This window comes from Oenanthe melanoleuca, chromosome 20, assembly GCF_029582105.1.
Source record: "Oenanthe melanoleuca isolate GR-GAL-2019-014 chromosome 20, OMel1.0, whole genome shotgun sequence".
Lineage (NCBI taxonomy): Eukaryota > Metazoa > Chordata > Aves > Passeriformes > Muscicapidae > Oenanthe > Oenanthe melanoleuca.
The window spans coordinates 1,346,412-1,368,056 of NC_079353.1; the positions used below are offsets into that span (position 1 = coordinate 1,346,412).

The window sequence follows — 21,645 nt, forward strand, 5'->3', positions numbered from 1 at the left end:
TTACCTTTCCCCTGGGAGCCAGGGCTGTGCTGGGATATCCAGATTTTCCCTTCTCCAGGGCTGTGCTGGATGGGATATCCAGATTTTCCCTTCTCCAGGGCTCTGCTGGGTGGGATATCCAGATTTTCCCTTCTCCAGGGCTCTGCTGGGTGGGATATCCAGATTTTCCCTTCTCCAGGGCTGTGCTGGATGGGATATCCAGATTTCCCTTCTCCAAGGTTGTGCTGGGTGGGATATCCAGATTTTTCCTTTCCTCTGGGAGCAATGTGAGCAGCACTGGAACCTCTGAGCTCTGCTCCTGGACCCAGCACTTACCAGGGGAGTTTGGGGATCTCCAGGCAGCAGGAACAAAAATCCATCCCAATATTTTGTCCTGGAAAGAGCCAGCTTGCTCCAGAGCTCTGAGGCCATGGCAGAACTGTGGGGAGGGAGGGATTGGATTATTTACCATGTGCTCAAAAGCAGGAGAGCTCTACAAGAGACACTTGTTCTGAATTAGCAGGCTCCCTCCTGGGATGGGTCTGCTGATTACATGAAGAATGTTTTAAGTGAACATCAGAGATTAAAACAATCTGCCCCTGCCAGCTCCAGAACACACAGACCATTCCTGTCACACACAGAAATCAAGCCAGAATATTAGAGAAAACTGAAAATACTGAAAACTGTCCCTGTGTCAGCCCTGGTTATCAGCTGGTTTTTCTCAGGGTGGAGGAAGAAGTCTCTAGATTGTTGACATGATGCAATCAGGCAAACGTTGAAGCAGCAGCACTGAGCTCTGTCTATCCATTCACACCATTTTGTTATCTTTCCTGTTTATCTCTGAGGCCCAGCACCAAGGTGAGTCTTTACAATATGACAAATCTACTGGTTTCCTACTCGAGAAGGTTCTGGAGGCTTTTTGAGCAGCTGCAGTGCAGATAACACTGGACTGCAGGTGAGGCTCCTGGCCAAGGGCAAGCTCAGATAAACTGCATTTCAAACCTGCAGCTTTGCCAAAATCCCTCGGGTTTTATCCTTCTTGTAGTGCCCGACAGTTCTACAGCTGTGAACTATGAATGGGTAAAAGGAATTAACAGGGAGCAAAATATTATCAGTTTAACTAAATGGGGAGGTTAAGTTTTGGCCACAGAGCTGCTTCTTGTAGAAAACTTTGGGTGTTTCTGTTTATCTGCAGCTTTTTCTCTTAAGTGACAATGAGATTTTTACAGCTGAGCTTTTGGTAACATCTTAAAAAATGAATTTTGAAATGTTTTAACAGGGAAGTGTTAAACAGGAAATATCATCCAGGAGCTCCAAAGCTTCCCTGGGCCTCTGGCACCACCTATGGATGGCACAGGACACTGGCAGCTGGGGAAACCCTGCCTGCAGAGCTCACCTGCACCACCAGCATGGGGAAACCACTGCTTTTAGTTTGTGGACCTCTGCACGGGCAATTGCATAATTGAAAATACAGCCTGGAATTCCTTCAGCAGGGAAATGCCCATAATAAATTATAAATATAATAATATTTATTATAAATATGTAAATATGTAGAATATTATTATAAATATAATATTCAATTACCATCTCCTCGTGATCCAACCTGGATTTCTGCTGGAGTGGCAGACCTTGGATTAGAAGTTTTAAAAAAAAAATAAATTCAATTCAATAATTTCTTTTAATGTGAAAAGAAGACCCAAACTCTAATGCACTTTTACCACCCATGCAACTCCCACCAGGCAGCATCAAAATAAAAACAAATGTAAGTAGTGTTTGTAAAAAATATATTTCCAGTTGTTTTGCTCTTTAATTCACAGGCACCTCTGACAGCCATCACCATGCCAGGGAGAATTTGTGTTGTTGCTAACAAAGTTAGTTTCTACTAACTAGAGAGAGGGACAACATTCTTTTGCTTTCTAAAAACAACCAGCTGGTGTCTGCAGGAGCAATCCAAGTGCCAGGTGCCACCAATTGCTGCAGACACTGAGGAGCAGCCCCTCAAAGCTCAGCTGGGCTGGAGCAGAGCCAGCAGTGGGGGCTCCTTAGAGCTCAGCCAGGAGCAGGGGATGCACCCAGAGCACAGAACTGAGACTAACCCGGTTAAATTCCAGAATCAGGTTATTGTCCTTCTGTGTGTGCATCAAACAGGGCTGCTCTGGAGCTAGCTCAGCACAGGTGAGGAGTTGTTCCTCCAGGCAGCACAGTGCAAGAGCCATAGCCAGGGGATGTCACTGCTTGGGGACACTGGCAGCAGCTGCTTTGCTTTTCCAAGGAGCAGAGGCACAGAGATACAAACACATCCTCCTTGTCACACACAGGCTGCATCCTTCAGTGTGCAGACAAACACAGCGTGGAAGTGGAAGGTATTTGGCTCTGGAGGACAAACCCTGCATTCAGCTATTGCTGTGCATTCCTGGCAGGCTCAGCACTGCCCTGGGAGAGAGCAGGGCCCAGAGCAGCCCTGTTAATGGAGGATGGAGCCAGCAGGACACAGCAGGGCCCAGAGCAGCCCTGCTAACCAGGGATGGAGTCTGCAGGGCCCAGAGCAGCCCTGCTAATCAGGGATGGAGTCTGCAGGACACAGCAGGGCCCAGAGCAGCCCTGCTAACCAGGGATGGAGTCTGCAGGACACAGCAGGGCCCAGAGCAGCCCTGCTAACCAGGGATGGAGTCTGCAGGGCCCAGAACAGCCCTGCTAACCAGGGATGGAGTCTGCAGGGCCCAGAGCAGCCCTGCTAATCAGGGATGGAGTCTGCAGGACACAGCAGGGCCCAGAGCAGCCCTGCTAACCAGGGATGGAGTCTGCAGGACACAGCAGGGTCTAGAGCAGCCCTGCTAACCAGGGGTGGAGTCTGCAGGGCCCAGAGCAGCCCTGCTAATCGGGGATGGAGTCTGCAGGACACAGCAGGGCCGTGTGAGCCCCGCTCTGGATGATGGAGTAGCTCTGCTTGGGGCCCTCGGTGTGGGAGGAGGAGAAGATGGGCGGAGGCGGAGCAGCCGTGGACACGGTGATGCTCTGCCCCCCGTCGCTGACCACGGTCACCTCGGCCGCTCCCTCCTGGATGAGGGCGTTGAGCCCCTCCAGGTCGGAGCAGCTGATGGCGGAGCTGGCGATGAAGGCCTGGCTGCCGGGGGGCTCGTGGCCGGGGGCAGCCGCGGGCAGCAGGCCCTGCTCGGGGCTGCCCAGCAGCACGGCCGCCTCGGCCCCCGGCCCCGCGTCCCCCGCGGCCACCGCGGCCGGGGCGGGGGCCAGCACGCTGACCTGGCCCAGCAGCTGCAGGCGGCCCCCGGCCAGCGCCTCCTCCTGCCCCGCGCCCAGCAGCGCGGGCGGCACCACGTTCACCGAGGCCGCCTGCACCAGCCCGCCGGCCTGCGGCACCTGGTGGCCCACGATGATCTTGACTCGGCCCTCGTTGTAGGGGGACACCTGCGCGGCCTGGAGCGGCACCTGCAGGTGGCCGACGGCGCCGGGCTGGCGGCCGGGCTCCACCTGCAGCTGCAGCACGGCCAGCTCGCCGCCCTTGGCGCCGCCGTACAGGCTGTGCTGCTTCTTGTGGCTGCGCAGGGAGTCCTCCCGCACGAAGGACGCCTCGCACAGGTCGCACTTGAAGGCCTTCTTGGCGTCCAGCCTGGCCACCTGCCTGGAGCCGCCCTGCTTGGGCTTCTCCCCTTCCTTCCTGTCCGGCTTCTTGCCCTTGGCCTTGTCCCCGTGGGCCTTGCGCACGTGGGTGGTGAGGTTGCTGCGCTGCTTGGTGTCGAAGGCGCACAGCTGGCACTTGAAGGGTCTCTCCTGGCCGTGGACGCGCTCGTGCACCCTGAGGGCGGCCCTGCTGGAGCACGAGTAGCTGCACTCGGGGCACCTGACGGGCTGCTCGGGCCGGTGGCCGCGGACGTGCTGCCGCAGGCCGCTCTTGGTGCCGCACTGGAAGTCGCACTCGGGGCACTTGAGGCTGCTGTCGGCGCTGTGCTTGAGCCGCACGTGCGATTTCAGGTTGCCCTTCATGGCGCAGCGCACCTCGCAGAACTCGCACTTGTAGGGCTTCTCCCCCGAGTGCACCCGCAGGTGCCGCTTCAGGTCCGAGTTGATCTTGAACTTGGCGGGGCACAGCTGGCACTGGAACGGGGCATCGCCTGCCGAGAGAGCCAAGGGTTACGGGGCCCTGCTGCTGAGGATCCTGGCTGGGCTCCCAGGGCCTTCCCAAACTCCTGGCTCAGGATTATCCCCTGCTCTGACACACCCAGACATAAATTATTTTGCATTTTCTGTATCTTTCAGGCTGCTGTCACAATATCCACAGCCACGTTAAGGTGAAGCTCTACTAATCCCTAATCAATTCCAGTCAGTCTGTTCTAAAATCATAAAAAAACCCCCACAAACCCAAAGCAAACTTAGCAACCTAACTAAGTAACTACTCCATTTTCTATCAATAATCTAAAAATTATAAATGAAACAATAAATAAATAAATAAAATAACTACTCTCTTTTCTATCATTAATCTAAAAATTATAAGTTAAAAAATAAATAAATAAACTAAATAACTTCTCCCTTTTCTATCATTAATCTAAAAATTATAAATTGAACAATAAATAAATAAACTAAATAACTACTCCCTTTTCTATCGTTAATATAAAAATTATAAATTGAATTTTTAATTTTTATTTTATTTATTTATTTATTGTTCAATTATAAATGATAAATCTAAATATTTCTCTAAAATTCCTGAGCATGAAATCTTCAGGTAGGCATTATTTTGATCAAGTGGAAGAATTGTGTTATTAGGTTCTAAGACACCCTTGGTGAGAGGAGGAAAAAGAAAGTGTATTTAGTTCAACAAGCATTTATCCTCTTTAATAATCAAACTGCAAATGGCTGATTTATCTTAGAAGTTAATATTTTATAGAGTTTGTGAGAGCTGTATAATTTTGCATAATTTGCTTATCCAGCTACATATGTCATAGGTTTAGCTGCATATTTTTCAAATCAAGTTGTGGCCTACTGTGCTAATCCATGTATCTGTTTAATAATTGAGATACATGGTGTGCTATCTGTATTAAACAGACTTTATTAATGAAGATGCACTGTTTGTTCATCTAGTTTATTTTACAGCCTCAGCTGCACACTCAGCTACTGAATTTTTATCTGCTTTGCTGATGAAGGCACAGTTCATATTTCAATGACTTAATTTTCATATATGGAGTAGCACAATATATGAAAAAGAATATAACAAATTTTAGTTGTTTGTTTAAAGACAGATCTCCTTACATTTCTGCCCATCCCTAACTGGCAGTGCCAGGATTTAGATAAAAACTTGTGTCTGACCATAAGATTATTAATCCTAAAAGTAGTTTTACTCAAATGAACAGGAAGCTGCTGTTTAGTGACCAGTCCAACAAGTAATTCTGTGAGGATGATCTCACTCTGAACAATGGGGATTACACTCACCTTCTAGAGGATTACTAATTTAATTCCAGTAAGCAATACATCCTACATACCAGTCTTATTTTCTGAAAATTGGGTGTGTGCATGACAGCTTTGCAACCTAACAAGGATAAAATGATTACTTTCAAAATTCTTGTGCCTCCTTTCAGCAAATTAAAAAAAAAAAAAAAAAGTACTTTAAAAAAGAAAAAGATTGATTTTGGAGAGATAGAAGAAACAGCAAAACTAAAGCTTGAGTTTTAGTATAATGCAATTGATTAAGATACAACAGACTGAAATACCAAAAAGAAAGGTTAGCCTAAAATCCCTTCTGGAATATTGAAGGGCACAGAAATCAAATTCTGCTGGAAATACCAGAGAGCCATGAGTGCTCCCAGCTGCTCACTCAGGGCTCAGCTGCCAGGTTAGAAGGGCACAGCCCTACCTGTGTGTGAGAGCACAGCTGCAGGCAGGGGCAGATCTGGCTCTAGAAGGGGCACTCAAGAGCCCAAGTAATCCCTTCTGGGCAACCTGTCCATGATTTAAAATTATCTGTGACCCTACAGAGCTTCCAGTTCTCATCCCCAGTGGATGTGAGTACAACCCCACCTGTGTGAGAGCTGGTACACAGTGAGCTGGCTGCAGCTGCACCTGGTGTAGGGGCAGATCTGGCACTTGAATGGACACTCAAGAACCCAAATAATCCCTCCTGGGCAACCTGTCCATGATTTAAAATCATCTCTGTGACCCTCCAGCCTATACAGCCATGGGTGTGAGCACAAGCCCACCTGTGTGCAGGTGCATAGTGAGCTGATTGGAGCTGCAGCTGCAGTGTAGGGGCAGATCTGGCACTTGAATGGGTGCTCAAATCATCCCTCTTGGGGATCTGAACACGAATACCTGACATAAATCCATCTCTGTGACCCTCTAACTCCTAGAACCATGGATGTGAGCACAAGCCCACCTGTGTGCAGGTACACAGTGAGCTGGCTGGAGCTGCAGCTGGCTTAAGGGCAGATCTGGCACTTGAAGGGGAACTCAAATTGTCCCTTTGGGGATCTGGACACCCACACATGACTTAAAACCATCTCTGTGACCCTCTAACCCTTAGAACCATGAATGTGAGCCCAGCCCCACCTGTGTGTGAGTGCAGGTACATGGTGAGCTGGCTGCAGCTGCAGTGTAGGGGCAGATCTGGCACTCTAAGGGGCACTCAAATCATCCCTTTTGGGGATCTGGACATGACTTAAAACCGTCTGTGTGACTCTCCAGCCCTTCCAGCTCCCACCCCCAGCAGATGTGAGCCCAGCCTCACCTGTGTGCGAGCGCAGGTGCACGGTGAGCTGGCTGGAGTTGCAGATCTGTCTTAGGGGAAGACTTGGCACTCTAAGGGGAACTCAAGAACCCAAATAATCCCTGTCCATGATATAAAACCACCCCTGTGACTCTCCTCCCCAGTGAATGTGAACATGCCTCACCTGTGTGGGAGCACACAGTGAGCTGGCATAGGGGCAGATCTGGCACTTGAAGGGGAACTCAACCTGTGTGACCCTGCAGCACTTCCAGCTCCCACCCCCAGTGGATGTGAGCCCAGCCCCACCTGTGTGTGAGCGCAGGTGCACGGTGAGCTGGCATAGGGGCAGACCTGGCACTCTAAGGGGAACTCAAACCCTGTGACTCTCCCCAGCAGATGTGAACATGCCTCACCTGTGTGCGAGCGCAGGTGCACGGTGAGCTGGCTGGAGTTGCAGCTGGCATAGGGGCAGACCTGGCACTTGAAGGGGAACTCAAATAACCTGTGTGACCCTGCAGCACTTCCAGCTCCCACCCCCAGTGGATGTGAGTCCAGCCCCACCTGTGTGGGAGCGCAGGTGCACAGTGAGCTGGCTGGAGCTGCAGATCTGTCTTAGGGGAAGACCTGGCACTCTAAGGGGAACTCAAACCATCCCTGTGACTCTCCCCAGTGGATGTGAACATGCCTCACCTGTGTGGGAGCGCAGGTGCACGGTGAGCTGGCTGGAGTTGCAGACCTGGCACTGTAAGGGGAACTCAAACCCTGTGACTCTCCCCAGTGGATGTGAGCCCAGCCCCACCTGTGTGGGAGCGCAGGTGCACGGTGAGCTGGCTGGAGTTGCAGACCTGGCACTCTAAGGGGAACTCAAACCCTGTGACTCTCCCCAGTGGATGTGAGCCCAGCCTCACCTGTGTGCGAGCGCAGGTGCACGGTGAGCTGGCTGGAGTTGCGGCTGGCGTAGGGGCAGACCTGGCACTTGAAGGGGAACTCAAATAACCTGTGTGACCCTGCAGCCCTTCCAGCTCCCACCCCCAGTGGATGTGAGCCCAGCCTCACCTGTGTGGGAGCGCAGGTGCACGGTCAGCTGGCTTAGGGGCAGACCTGGCACTTGAAGGGGCACTCAAATAACCTGTGTGACCCTGCAGCCCTTCCAGCTCCCACCCCCAGTGGATGTGAGCCCAGCCTCACCTGTGTGGGAGCGCAGGTGCACGGTGAGCTGGCTGGAGCTGCAGATCTGTCTTAGGGGAAGACCTGGCACTCTAAGGGGAACTCAAACCCTGTGACTCTCCCCAGTGGATGTGAACATGCCTAACCTGTGTGGGAGCGCAGGTGCACGGTGAGCTGGCTGGAGTTGCAGACCTGGCACTCTAAGGGGAACTCAAACCCTGTGACTCTCCCCAGCGAATGTGAGCCCAGCCTCACCTGTGTCGAGCGCAGGTGCACGGTGAGCTGGCTGGAGTTGCGGCTGGCATAGGGGCAGATCTGGCACTTGAAGGGGCACTCAAGTAACCTGTGTGACCCTGCAGCCCTTCCAGCTCCCACCCCCAGCGGATGTGAACGTGCCTCACCTGTGTGTGAGCGCAGGTGCACGGTGAGCTGGCTGGAGTTGCGGCTGGCGTAGGGGCAGATCTGGCACTTGAAGGGGCGCTCGTTGGAGTGGATGCGCTGGTGCTTGCTCAGGCTGCTGCTGTCGGCCGCCGCGTACTCGCAGTGCCGGCACTTGTAGGGCTTCACGCCCGTGTGCGAGCGCATGTGCATCTGCAGCTTGTCCTTGCGGCTGAAGCACTTGCTGCACACCTCGCACTTGTGGGGCTTGTCCCCTGCAACGGCAGCAGCCACGCTCTCAGTGGTGGGACAGCACAGAGCACACACTGATTGCTGCTTTTTGGAACCCTGGGCACTGAGGATTTCAGATTTTCTGTGCTGATAAACACTCGCCCACCACCAAGGAAATGCTACGTTTGACCTAAGATCATTAAATTAAATAATAAAACTGGGATTGTAGTTTGAATGAAAAGTGTGAAATATCACACAGTGAAAAATGTAGAATTTAAAGTTTGAAAATATAACTGTATATATATACATATATATACATATGTGTGTGTGTGTAACAAGATAAAAGTTTTAAGGCAGAAGTTTGTCTTTCTTTTTCACCTTCTTCTTCATAAGCCCAAACAGTATTTTGTTGGAACCCAGAACCCTGGAGTTTTGAACTTTCTGCACTTTCTGACACTGACCCCCAGTGGAACTTTTGATTTGAGGCCTTGGAGAACATTTCCAAATTTGAGTGACAGAGTTGCAATCACGAGTGTATAGTTGAATAGAACTGCACGGTGCAACAAACCCCTTACAGTTACCCCTTACAGCAACAAAACCTGCAACAGTATTCTATAATTAGATAAAAAAAGTCAACACTGTGAGCCACAGGTGGCTAATTATTAAGTTAAAAATAAAAATAATTTAAGGATCATTTCTCAATTAGACAGTTTATCCTTAAAAAGCCTTGTAAAAAGAGAAACACGGCTCCATTTTTAACTTGTTAGCTTAAAGTACTATAAAACTCATAGTTTGTGAAACTGTAATATAAATAAAACTAATAAATATCTGAATCCAAACAAAAAATACTGTCTCACACATTTAATCCTGACCCTGACAATAAAAATAAAATAAAACACAACAGCTGCCCAGGAAAGGGACTTGTTAGTAAGAGCTACAGAACCTTTGGAGCCTTCTCCCTTTGCAGCCCTGAAATTGGGAGCTAAAATCATGGAATTGCTTTAATAAAAAGAGCAAAGCAGGTGTGTGCACTCCCACCACACTGCACCCTGATCAAAATAAAATGGTGTGCACTCAGAAATTCAACTGTGCCCCATATCAGCCCCCAGGGCTGCAGTGTCCCAGCTGGGCCTGGTGCTGCAGGGCAGGGCATGTCCCAACAGGCACAGGCAGGACAATACCAGAAAGCACAGACATGTCCACATCCTGTTCACAGAGACATTACTTCATAGCAAAATGGCTTTTGTGAAAAAGCTGAAAGGAGGAAAAACCCAGAAGTAAATATAGGAACACAAACCTGTGTGTGTTCGCCGATGACGTTCCAAATCCTTCATACCATAGGAAGTCTTGAACTGGCAACCTGAAAACAGAAGATAAAGATCATTAAATTCCAGGAAAATCTAGCAAAATAATAAAAATATATTACCTGTTATATGTTATATATTATTCTGGACATGTTTATTTTCAACAGCTTTTTCTTTAAAATTCACTGCTTACAGAAAATGAATTAATCACCTTGTTTACTCCCAAAACAAGAGTTTTTAAGTTTTATCTACTTAAAACAGTGACCAGCTCCTGTGAACTTGAGTTTTCTAATGCTTCCCCTTAGAGGTAACTCACTGCAGAAGTGCTGCAGGTATCAACTCTCCCATGTCACCACAGGACAGCTCTCATGTTAACAGGAAAAGGCAGAGGGTAAATCTCTATCTCACCTGGGTACAGGCAGCTGAGTTTCTTCAGTGGCACAGAGGAGGAGGATTTCTTGGACCTTGATTTTGGGGGTGCAGAGACAACAGCAGCAGCTGGAGGCTCTGTGCTCTCACTGGGCAGGTAGGTTTGGTAGCCATGCTCAAACACAAACTCTGGGGCAGAAACTGAACACAAAAAAACATCATGTGAGAGCATTAACTTCTCTAATCAGATTTTAAAAAATCGAATTATTGTCTAGTTTCATTAATTCTCTATTCTGTTTTTTTTTTTTCTCCCCAGCAACATTCCTGTTCCTCCTATTTACCTGGGGGAGGAGGAATGGAAAAAGGTTTTTCTCTTCCAAATACCAAATAAAGATGTATTTGTTTTTCAACTCTGTCTGTGTTATAGTCCAAATGAGAAAAAAAATCATTATTTATATGGCAAATGTTGTCAAAATGGATCACACAAATTATTTTTGTAATTGTTAAAAAAACTCAGCTTCTTTCAACTCTACTGTTTTTAGCTGTTACTCACAAGAATAACAGGTTAAAATATCTCAGCCAAAGTAGCAGCTTTTAAATCAATTAAACAACATTATAGCCCAAAAGGGCAAATGGATAGAACTGTCCTCATTTTAAAGATGAGTAAATATGAAGCAGAAAAATGACTCACCCAAAACCCACACTGAGTTGAAGGATTATAATACAAAAATTCCTGGAAGTGGGCCCTGAATTCAGTTTGTTTCACTGCTCTTCCAGATTCCCTGCCTTAATCTGTCTATCCAAATTAGAGTCAAATAATTTGAGGTTTAGGAAGGTCCCACACCAAAATAAAACAAAACTATATATAGAAGGGCAAACCTTCACACATGGAACAAAATCCTAATTTTATTTAAATGTCTCCAGGATCGGGACCTCACTCAAGTCTTCACATAGGCAGAAATTTTGAGTAATATTTTTCCTGCCCATTAGTTGTGGGAGCAATGTTAGGGAATGCAGTGCTCACACATAAAAAGGTCTGGCAGCAACTCTGTGTCTGTTTTCCATCTAGAGCACTCTTAAAAAAATAAAATGCATAGTAACTTCAGTATTTTTTATAAGTACTGACAATTTCAATTAATTTGCATGATCTAGTTCCACTACACAATAGACTTGAGCAATTCTCTGAGAGAACTTGTATCTCAATTAGCAAATAAGCAACTATTGCTGTAACAAACCCAAGAAGGCAGCACAGCACTGTTTCATTGCCTTGGTTACACAACAGCTGAGGTGAAAACTGTTCTTTCACCTGGCTCATGGGGACACAGGGACAGAGGGCTGGCACCTGGCAGGTGACATGGCAGTGCCTGGGATGGTTGGGTACCTGTCAGGTTTGGGTATCTGTGATGGTTTGTGCACCTGTGAGGTTTCTGTACCTGTGATGGTCTGAGTACCCATGATGGTTTCTGTACCTGTGAGGTTCTGTGTCCCTGTGATGGTTTCTGTACCTGTGATGGTCTGTGTCCCTGTGAGGTTTCTGTACCTGTGATGGTCTGTGTCCCTGTGATGGTTTCTGTACCTGTGTGGTCTGTGTACCTGTCAGGTTTGCATACCTGTGATGGTCTGTGTCCCTGTGATGGTCTGTGTCCCTGTCAGGTTTGCATACCTGTGATGGTCTGTGTCCCTGTGATGGTTTGAGTACCTGTGATGGTCTGTGTCCCTGTGATGGTTTCTGTACCTGTGATGGTCTGTGTCCCTGTGATGGTCTGTGAACCTGTGATGGTTTCTGTACCTGTGATGGTCTGTGAACCTGTGATGGTTTCTGTACCTGTGATGGTCTGTGAACCTGTGATGGTTTCTGTACCTGTGATGGTCTGTGTCTCAGAGGCGATGGTCCTGCTGCTGCTCTGAGCCTGTGTGCTGGGCAGGGTCTCCTCGGACACGAACTGCACGGTGCTGGTGGCTCCAGCCGTGGCGCTGCCCAGCTGGCAGCCGCTCTGCTTGTGCCCCACGAAGGCGTCCAGGTTGTTGAACTGCTGCTTGCAGATGCCGCAGATGTGGATGTCGGGCGTCAGCTCCACCAGCACCGTGGTGCTGCCGGGGACTGCGGGGACACGGCACCGTCAGCTCGGGTGGCACCGCCCTGGGTGGCACCGGGACACCCCAGCTGAGGGGTGCACAGGGATCGGGGTGCCTGGGGGGCACTCGCCCAGTGCTGTGGCATGGCTGCATGGAGCCCTCTGGGGACACAGGGACAGCACTGCCCAGTGATTATGGAGCATGGACAATACCCCAGGGCACACGGACAGCACTGCCCAGTGACCACGGAGCACGGACAATACCCCAGGATCGATGGACCACTGCCTAGTGACCACAGGTCACTGCCCAGGACACACAGACACCTCCACCAGTGCCCATGGATAATGGACAATCCTCCAGCATCCATGGAGCACCGCCCAGTGCCCATGGAGCATCCATCACCCCAGATCCAAGGACCACCACCGGGATCCACGGACCACTGCCCGGGATCCATGGACCACTGCCGGGCACACGTGGACCATCACCCGGGACCCACGGACCACTGCCCGGGATCCACGCACCACTGCCCGGGACCCACGGACCACTGCCCGGGACCCATGCCGGGCTCGCTCGGACCATCACCCGGGACCCACGGACCACTGCCCGGGACCCACGCCGGGCTCGCTCGGACCATGTCCCGGCCCCGCTGCCCCTCCGGCCCCGCCGCCCGCCCGGTGCCGGCGGCGCTCACGCAGATTCCCGGGTTCCCCCCCGCCCCCCAGCCAGGTTCCCGGGCTCCGCTCCCGCCCGCTTCATGCGCTACTCAGGTTTCGGGGCCCGGGCAGGCCCCGTCTGGCCGGCGCTGGCGCGGCGCGGGCCCCGGAGCGCGCATGGCGCAGCACTTACACTGCACGGGGCCGGGGAAGGCGGGCGCCGCCCCCGCCCCGCCGCGGTTCATGGCGGCCCCGCCGCCGCCGCCGCCTCCTGCGCGGGCCGAGCCGCGGTACCGGCACCAGCCCGGCCCCGGCCCCGCTCCGCGCTGCTCGGCCGCTGGGCGCCGGCGGATGTGCAGGAACCGAGCATGCTCAGTGAGGCTGTGAGGCTGCGGCGGTGCCGGCCGTGAGCGGCCCGGGCAGGCAGGGCCTGAGGCGGCGGAGCGGCGGCGCTAAAGCCTGAGCTGAACTCCAGAGCCGTGCCTGGCCCCGGGCTGAACCCCTGAGCCCGGGCTGAACCCCTGAGCCCGGGCTGAACCTCAGAGCCGAGCCTGAACCCCAGAGCCGAGCCTGAACCCCAGAGCCCAGGCTGAACCCCAGAGCCCAGGCTGAACCCTAGAGCCCAGCCTGAACCTCAGAGCCGAGCCTGAACCTCAGAGCCGAGCCTGAACCTCAGAGCCCAGGCTGAACCTCAGAGCCCAGGCTGAACCCCAGAGCCCGGGCTGAACCTCAGAGCCGAGCCTGAACCTCAGAGCCCAGGCTGAACCCCAGAGCCCAGGCTGAACCCTAGAGCCCAGCCTGAACCTCAGAGCCGAGCCTGAACCTCAGAGCCCAGGCTGAACCTCAGAGCCCAGGCTGAACCCCAGAGCCCAGGCTGAACCTCAGAGCCGAGCCTGAACCTCAGAGCCCGGGCTGAACCTCAGAGCCAAGCCTGAACCTCAGAGCCCGGGCTGAACCCCTGATCCTAGCTGGAACCCTGAGCCCAGGCTGAACCTCAGAGCCCAGGCTGAACCCCAGAGCCCAGGCTGAACCTCAGAGCCCAGGCTGAACCTCAGAGCCCAGGCTGAACCTCAGAGCCGAGCCTGAACCTCAGAGCCCGGGCTGAACCCCTGATCCTAGCTGGAACCCTGAGCCCAGGCTGAGCCTCAGAGCCCAGGCTGAACCTCAGAGCCGAGCCTGAACCTCAGAGCAGAGCCTGAACCCCAGAGCCCAGGCTGAACCCCAGAGCCCAGGCTGAACCCCAGAGCCCAGGCTGAACCCCAGAGCCCAGGCTGAACCTCAGAGCCCAGGCTTAACCCCTGAGCCGAGCCTGAATCTCAGAGCCCAGACTGAACCCCTGATCCTAGCCGGAACCCTGAGCACAGGCTGAGCCTCAGAGCCCAGGCTGAACCCCTGAGCCGTTCCTAAACCCCTCAGCTCAGCCTGAATCCTGAGCCGTGCCCACCCCTCTAACCTGAACCCCAAGCCCTGCCCTGCCCTGCCCCAGCCTTCACCCCCTGGTGTGTCTGGTGCGTTATTTGCTGTGTTATTAATCGGACACTACTAACGGGATGTGTTAAATTAACACACAGAAGATGCAGACGAGCTGTGGCATTGCAGAGAGGAATTCCCTCCACCCCTCCCATCGTTCCTCCCTGCTGTCCTGCAGAAAGTGCTCGGTCAGCAGCAAACTGCACTGCTCAGTTCCCTGAGCTGCTCTGGTGCTGTGCTTCCCACCCCTGGAACTTCTCAGCTGGAAAAGGATAAAAAGATGTGCCACAGAGGCTCAGATGGGCATCAGGAGGAATTTCCCCATGGAAAGGGTGGCCAGGCTTTGGCAGGGGCTGCCCAGGAAGGTTTGGAGGTGTCCCAGGAGGGGCTGCAGGTGGCACTCAGTGCCCTGGGCTGGGCACAAGGTGGGGACCAGTCACAGCTTGGAGACCTTTTCCAGCCTCAGTGGTTGTGGGATTCTGGCTTTGGCATGAGCGTTGCAAACACCATTATTATCTCATGAATAGCTAATAACTCTCCCAGCCCAGGACTTTATGGATGCTCTGGAGGAGTTCTCCCTTGCCTGGCTGAGGATTGATGTCTGAGTGTAACACTGCAGTGAGTGCTTGAGTCATGGAGCAGGGCTGTGCTGAGATCACACTTGACACGATTTGCAGCCTCTGAGGCATAAATCAGTGTGCATGTGTAATGTTCCTCACCCTTAACCCGGCTGACATGACAGTACTGCCCTGCTCCGGGCTCCCCACAAGTGCAGTGCAAGCAAACAGAGCCCAGAACAGACAAATGTCAATCATGGGAGACAAGGGAAAAAAAATCAGAGGCATAAAAATGTCAGTGCTCATCAGAGACAGGCGTTCCCTGGCTCAGTTTGGACAGCTGTGGCATCAGTGCTCTCCTGGAGACAGGACAAGAAATGGGTGGACTTGTGCCTTCATGCAGAGCTTGCATCCATCTCCTGTCACCCCAGACCACACAGAGCTCAGAGAAAACCCAGCCCAGACCTCTCCAGGTGCTGGAAAACAAACCCTGACCCTTGAAATCCCACACCTCTCATCGTTCCCTTCGCCTTTCACAGCAGGGGGAGCAGGGTGCATTTAAAAGAGAAAGAGAAAAACACATTAATCAGCAGTATAAATGAATAAATGATCAGGGTATACTAATAAAATACAAAAAGATCCCCTCAAACCCATTAGTATCATAGAGAAAACAGAAACTTGGTTCCAAGCCTGAGGTCACTGAGGGAGTGCTCTCTCTTGAAGGCTCTGGTGCAAGATCATCACAAGTGAGCTTGGAAATGTGGCCTAGGGAACAGACAACAAACTGAAATGTCAACTGTGATTCAAACTTTCAGGTATTGAAGGTGGAGACAAACAAATGACAGATTTGGAGAAAAAAACTTAAAGATTCAACCCCCAATTTTTAGCATTTTGATGGATAATGACACACACAGCAACATAAATGCTCTGAGCTCAAATTAATTATGTTAAAATAATAGGTAATTTGTCTCTGTTGAGAACATATAATTATGATTTTTTTTCAAATGTTTTAAAATAATGTCATTTCAATTCATAATGCAGGGTAGGGATTTTGCTGCTCAGTATATTTTCTGTTTATACAATATTTTCAATGTCATTTCTTTCCTGTACAATAAATAAAGCCAAAACAATCAGATATTCCTAAGATATTCCTTTCTGCTGTAGGAACTGTAGAATAACTCGATATTAAAATGTTATTCACTGCAATAGCACATTGACAACTGTGATTAAACCGCAAACAAACAGTGGAATAAAACAGAAATGTATTTTTGTGTTGAGTTGTTTAATTCTTCACTGTCAGGTCACAGACCTGAATCCACCCAGGGGAAATCTCAGGCATTTATGGGGTTAAATGTTCCTCAGTGCCTTTCCCCCGTGGAAAATGTGCAGTTGGGGTAGAAAAGTAAGGGATGTCATTTCAGGCTTGAATTCAGCTTCCTGCACCTCTTATCTCTTCACATTTCTCTCTCAGTTTTTTTTTTTCCTAAACGCAAATTGGCTGCCCTCATATGAGCAAAGTTTTAAAACAAACTCACATGATGATGATGATGGTGGTGGTGGAGATGATGAATATGTCACACCTGAAAATGAAATCCTTAATTTATGGAATCTATTCAGCACTTTTTGTATAAATATAAAAACACAGTAAAACTCCACTGGGACGAACATGATAACAAATAAATGCTGAATCCAAGGCTGTGCAGCTCCAGTCTCACATTTAGTCATTTTTATGATTATATTTGGGTTAAAAATGGAAAGCAACACCAGCAGAGGGACTCCCTTGATACTCTGTGGAGCTCTGCCTGCTCCCTGGCAGGGCATAGAGGTAATTTTATTCTGGAAGCTTTTGAATGCTTTACAAGTAATAGGAACCAAGTGGGAAAAGCATATCCCATATTTCAGTTCTGACATCCTCATAGAAAAGAATATAGAAAAAAAAATTAAAGATTCAAAATAGTTGCCTGTGATTCAGTACCTAAAGACTTGGTGGTGTTTTTCAGAATTCCCTTGGGATGTGTAAATGTTTCAGGGCTGGGAGTACCCACGGGAGCTGGAGTCACTTTTGCCACTTCATCAAACTAACGAGCCTTTGAGTGATGCTGTTCCCAGGTTCAGCCCTGCTGAGGGGGGAGAAAGGAGAAAACAAAACTGAAATTTAGACAGAATGGAATTCCTAAGAGCTGGGACAAACAGGATTTATTAATCCATGCACTCCCAAGCTTACAGAAAATAATCTTCTGCTTCAGTTTTGCTCTATAAATCTTGCCATCCCCCCCAGGGGCTGTGCTTGCAGAAGGCTGCAGGATTCCAGGACAAGCAGTGCCACAAAATTCCTTTTTGGGGTCAGAGCCAGGGGCTGTCCCATGGCCAGTGCCAGGAGGATTTCTCATTTCTTGGCTGTCAGAGCAGCCCTCTCCAGCTTAACTGACACAGCTCCCTCAGCTAAACGAGCTGCTGGTAATAAAAACAATTCCTTTTGTGCCCCATAATTATCCAGCAGTTAGTAAATACCCCTGGAGCTGCAGGAAGGAAAGTCCTGTTCTGAGTTTATGGATTATCCAGGTGAGCAGGATATCTATTTATGCGGCTGTCAATGATATTTGATATTGTTAGAATGATAAACCAAGTGTAGGGAACTCTTTCTTTTGTGTGCAGATTTTAATTTATTCAGATATGGCACAGTGTGATTGCACATGCTCTTCATCAGAAATTAATTTGAGCTATGTGAACACTTCACTTCAGTTGTGGAGAGCATCCTGGGATATTTTAGCTAAAAAAATCCAATTTACTGGTCCTTAGTTAGCAGCTATTTATCTTGGTCAGCCCTGATGTGAAGTAATAGTAATAGTAATAGTAATAGTAATAGTAATAATAATAATAATAATAATAATAATAATAATAGGATTTTGGTTTGGTATCACAACTCAGTGCTGCTATTCATGAACTCTGTGTCATCCACTGCAGAAAAAAATAGATGAAAATATAATCTTTCTGAAAAAAAGCTTTGTGTTCGTGCCACAAGATATTGGTACTTGACTTTTTCAGGCACTGAAAAGATCATGAAAAGGGTAACAAAGATGAGAGGGTTTGCTATTAGAATAATGTCTGCACACAGAAATGACAGCCAGGGAAATACTATCTGAACTTCAACTGCTGCTCGTTGTCATTTTACAATTAAATCTTTATCAGGCTAATATTCCCTGTGGTCAGATGTGTTTGCTTTCCAGGAATCCTGTAAAAATTCATTCATCTGTGAATTTCAGAGAATGTGGCAGAGTATTCATGGAGAGCAGCTTTTAAATGTTGAAATTGAAAACTTCACCATCAAACCTATTCAGTCAAGAGGCAGAAATAGAAGAGCATCTTCCTGAAAAAAGCAGAATATCAAATACATAAAAGGTATTTTCTCTTAAAGCACTACAAAATAAAATGTCTCTCCACAAGCTATTTTTCTATAGTGGGAAAAAAATACCTTTTTATGATCATCTTGGAAATAGATCCAGATGAAGCATCTGTTGGATACAGAAAATGATTAACCCCGATTTGCTGCGTGACCCACCTGAAAGCTCTTCCAGTAACCATAAAACCTTCTGAAAATGACCCTTTCAGAACTCGCATCTCCTTTCACAGCGAGCTGAGCCCCTGCTTCTGGTCATTTTTTCATGATTTAATACAAACAGAGGGAAGAATACAAAGGGGTGGATATTTCCGTGCTGCCCGTGGCAGATGGGATGGAGCGTTATCCTCGGCTCGTTCCTCTCCCCGAGGAGCAGCGCGGTGATGCTGGAGGCTCCTCCCGGAGCTCCGTCCAGGAGAGGGTGCTCTTTGGTTGGATTTGGAGTTTTTTCCTCCTTCTCCCGAACCCCTGATCCAACTGAGGATACTCTGAAATCTCCTTCCACACGTTGTTTTATTTTAGGCTCCATTAGGATGAAATTCTGTTTTAAATAGCACAGCCTAGCTCTGAGAACTTCGGTGCCAGCATAATTTCTTGCTCGGCTGTGTTGAGCAAAACACCAAAGTTTAAATTCCAGAGGTTTTGTGTCTCCTGCCTGGCTGCTACCTGGATCTTGTGACAGAAAGGTGACTTCAGGTAATAAGAGTCCTGTTCCCTGGATCTCCTGAAAATCCTGGGGAAAACGAGAGGAACATCTTGCAAGGATATTTCTGGGAGAACAAAGGGAAAAAATATCTTAGCAAAACAAAGAAATAAACCCTCATTGCACACCAGGCTTAGCAGTTGTTCAGTTTAAAATAACCTGAGTGTTGTTATTTAATTTACATCCTGGCTGTCCTTAGAGGTGAATGATTCCCTGAATTTTGGGAAGGGAGCAGAGGGGAGCTGGCAGTGCTCCTGTGACCCAGCTGCCATTCCAGGTCCTTGTCCCTGCTGCCATGGGGACATTCCCACCTCCCCCAGCCCTGGAAACACTCCCTGCTCCACGGAATTTTGTGTTCCTTCATGGAATTTTGTGGGGATCCTGCCTGGGTTTGGGTGGAAGGGCTGGGAACACCCAGAGCTGGGCCATGGCAGAACCCTCCTGCTTCCAAGGGAATTCTCACCTGGCTCAGCTGGGATGGATAAAACAGGGAGAATTAAAATATCCTGTGAGAGTCACCCCAAAACTGCTCTCACAGGATCACACTGAGTGCTGCAGTGCAGAGGGTTCAGGACCTTAAATTAAAAACCTGGAGGATTTAGTGGGAATTCACATCTCTTTGTGGAGGAGCCTGTAGTGCCACTGCTTCATTCTGCTTTCAGGTGGAAATTTGGAAAGAACTTGAGCTCTGCAGCTGTGTGACAGAATCATCAGGGCTGGAAAAGCCCTCCTGGACCATCCTGTGCCTGATCCCCAGCTGGCCACCAGCCCAGGGCACTGAGTGTGCCACCCAGGGAGAGCTGAGCAGCATTTCTGGGTTTGTGGCACAGACCAGCTTTGTGTGAGCTTCCCTCACTCTCCTTTTCCATGCCTTGTCCATGCTGTGGGTGCTGCAGCTGTTCTGTGTGCAGGTAAAACAAAAAGGTTTTAATTAAAAGTGACATTGCTGGTGAAAAGAACCTGAGAATTGTGGAAGGTCCTGTTTGCATCCCAGCATCCATGTGCTTCCCAAGCTGGCAAGTGAAAACATCTCCCAATTTTTTTTTTTTTTTTTAATGGAAAATAACTTTTTTGACTAAAATCATCCTGCTAAGCATACAAACAAATATTTTTCATGCTAATTTTTGGCCAAAATCTATAGGAAAAAAAAAATTCAGATTCAGAGCTCTTGAAGCTCTCAGCAAGCAAGGACATTGTCCATCAGTTCCCAGCTTTTCAGGGGGAAAAGAAAACAGGTTCACAGATGTAACTTTTCCAATTAAAAATCAATTTTTGCCAGAAAGCCGCTCTGATTAGTTTTAATGAGAGGTAAGCAATGGTAAATGACATCCTGTGTCTACAAATTATGCGTTTGGGTTCAGAGCTGCCCTGCAGCCTCCACTTAACACCACGAGGACCTGGATCAGCGCCTCGTTCCGTGCGCTCTGACATTTGTAGGATTTCTGCAGGGCACTGCCCATTAACCCCGCCTGGCAGGGCAGGCGATTCTCAATTACCCCATCTGCATTTCCATTTGGAGCTCGGCTTTTCTGCTCGAAAGGAATTTAAATATTTCCAGGGAACCCTCGTGCGGTGGGTTTGTGTCCTGCCGTGTGCCAGCGTTTGGGGTTTGCTGTGCAAAAGGGAATTTCGGGAGGGACCCAGCGGTCTTTCAGCCCCATATGGACTTAATTAGCCCCTAATTTCCTAATGTGTGTCGGAGATGGAGCTTAAATGCTCCTAAATTGTGGGGAAGAAAGCGCGGCTTAAAATGACATTTTCTCCACAACTCATTTTGTGCACTCAGCCAACAAACAAAAGTTCTATTCCCGATTCCATTGTTTCTAATTGTAAATATAATTATGAGTGCATAAACCGAGATGTTGAGGCGTGCATTTAATTCTGAAACACGAACTCATATTTCTACCAACCCATTCCAGGGAAATGTCAAGCAGCAAAGAGTTTCCCACTAAGAAGAAACTGCAAAACTTCCATATCTTCCATTTTTTCTGTAATGATCACTTTTGTTTCCTGCTCCTCAAAAAGTGACCACATTCAGAGCAGAAAAAACAAATCAGCAGTGATTTAATAAACACAAATGATTTGAAAATATTCTGGAGAAGTCTGGAGTGATTGACTTTCGTTGTGTCCCTGATTTGCCAGCTGCAGGGGGACACTGGGCACAGCAGTGAGGGGACAGGACAGGACACTGGCCTGTGGCCACGGCAGTGCCAACATTTGTACATTTGATGTGCTTTATGCTCTTCATTGCACAGGCAGGACCAGAATGATAATCCCAGCCTGGAGGAGTTTCCAGCTCCTGTGAGATCAAACTCTGGCTGATCAAATCCTGTGTGATCAAACTGGCTGGATTTCCTTTCACAACTTTGCTGTTCCTTTTTTTTTTTTAATATAATTTTTTAAAATTGAGCATTCACCTGCCAGGAGTTGTCAGAACCCACGGTTCTGCCCTGACACCAAATTCCCCAAGTTTGGGAAGTGCTGTGATCTGGAGGGCACACAAGGGAACGTGGCAGACACTTGGTCAGTCCTAAACCCCAAAGCACTGCTGGATGCAGGGACAGCTGTGGTTCCTGTACTGCTCAGAGATCCCTCTGCATCTCTGGGATAAACAGCACGGGGGGTTTCTCCTTAAGGAGATGAAGGAGC

General features: G+C 49.1%; 1 protein-coding gene across 1 annotated transcript; it reads right to left on the reverse strand.

The window, feature by feature from the left end:
• Positions 1–2,761: 2,761 nt before the first annotated feature.
• ZFP64 (ZFP64 zinc finger protein) lies at positions 2,762–13,217 on the reverse strand. The gene is made up of 6 exons (XM_056507251.1): positions 13,063–13,217; positions 12,002–12,241; positions 10,180–10,341; positions 9,765–9,827; positions 8,260–8,511; positions 2,762–4,109 (listed from the first exon to the last, which is right to left on the reverse strand). The coding sequence occupies exons 1-6, from the start codon at positions 13,112–13,114 to the stop codon at positions 2,854–2,856; spliced, it is 2,025 nt and encodes a 674-aa protein (XP_056363226.1). The 5' UTR covers positions 13,115–13,217; the 3' UTR covers positions 2,762–2,853.
• Between the last annotated feature and the right edge of the window lie 8,428 nt (positions 13,218–21,645).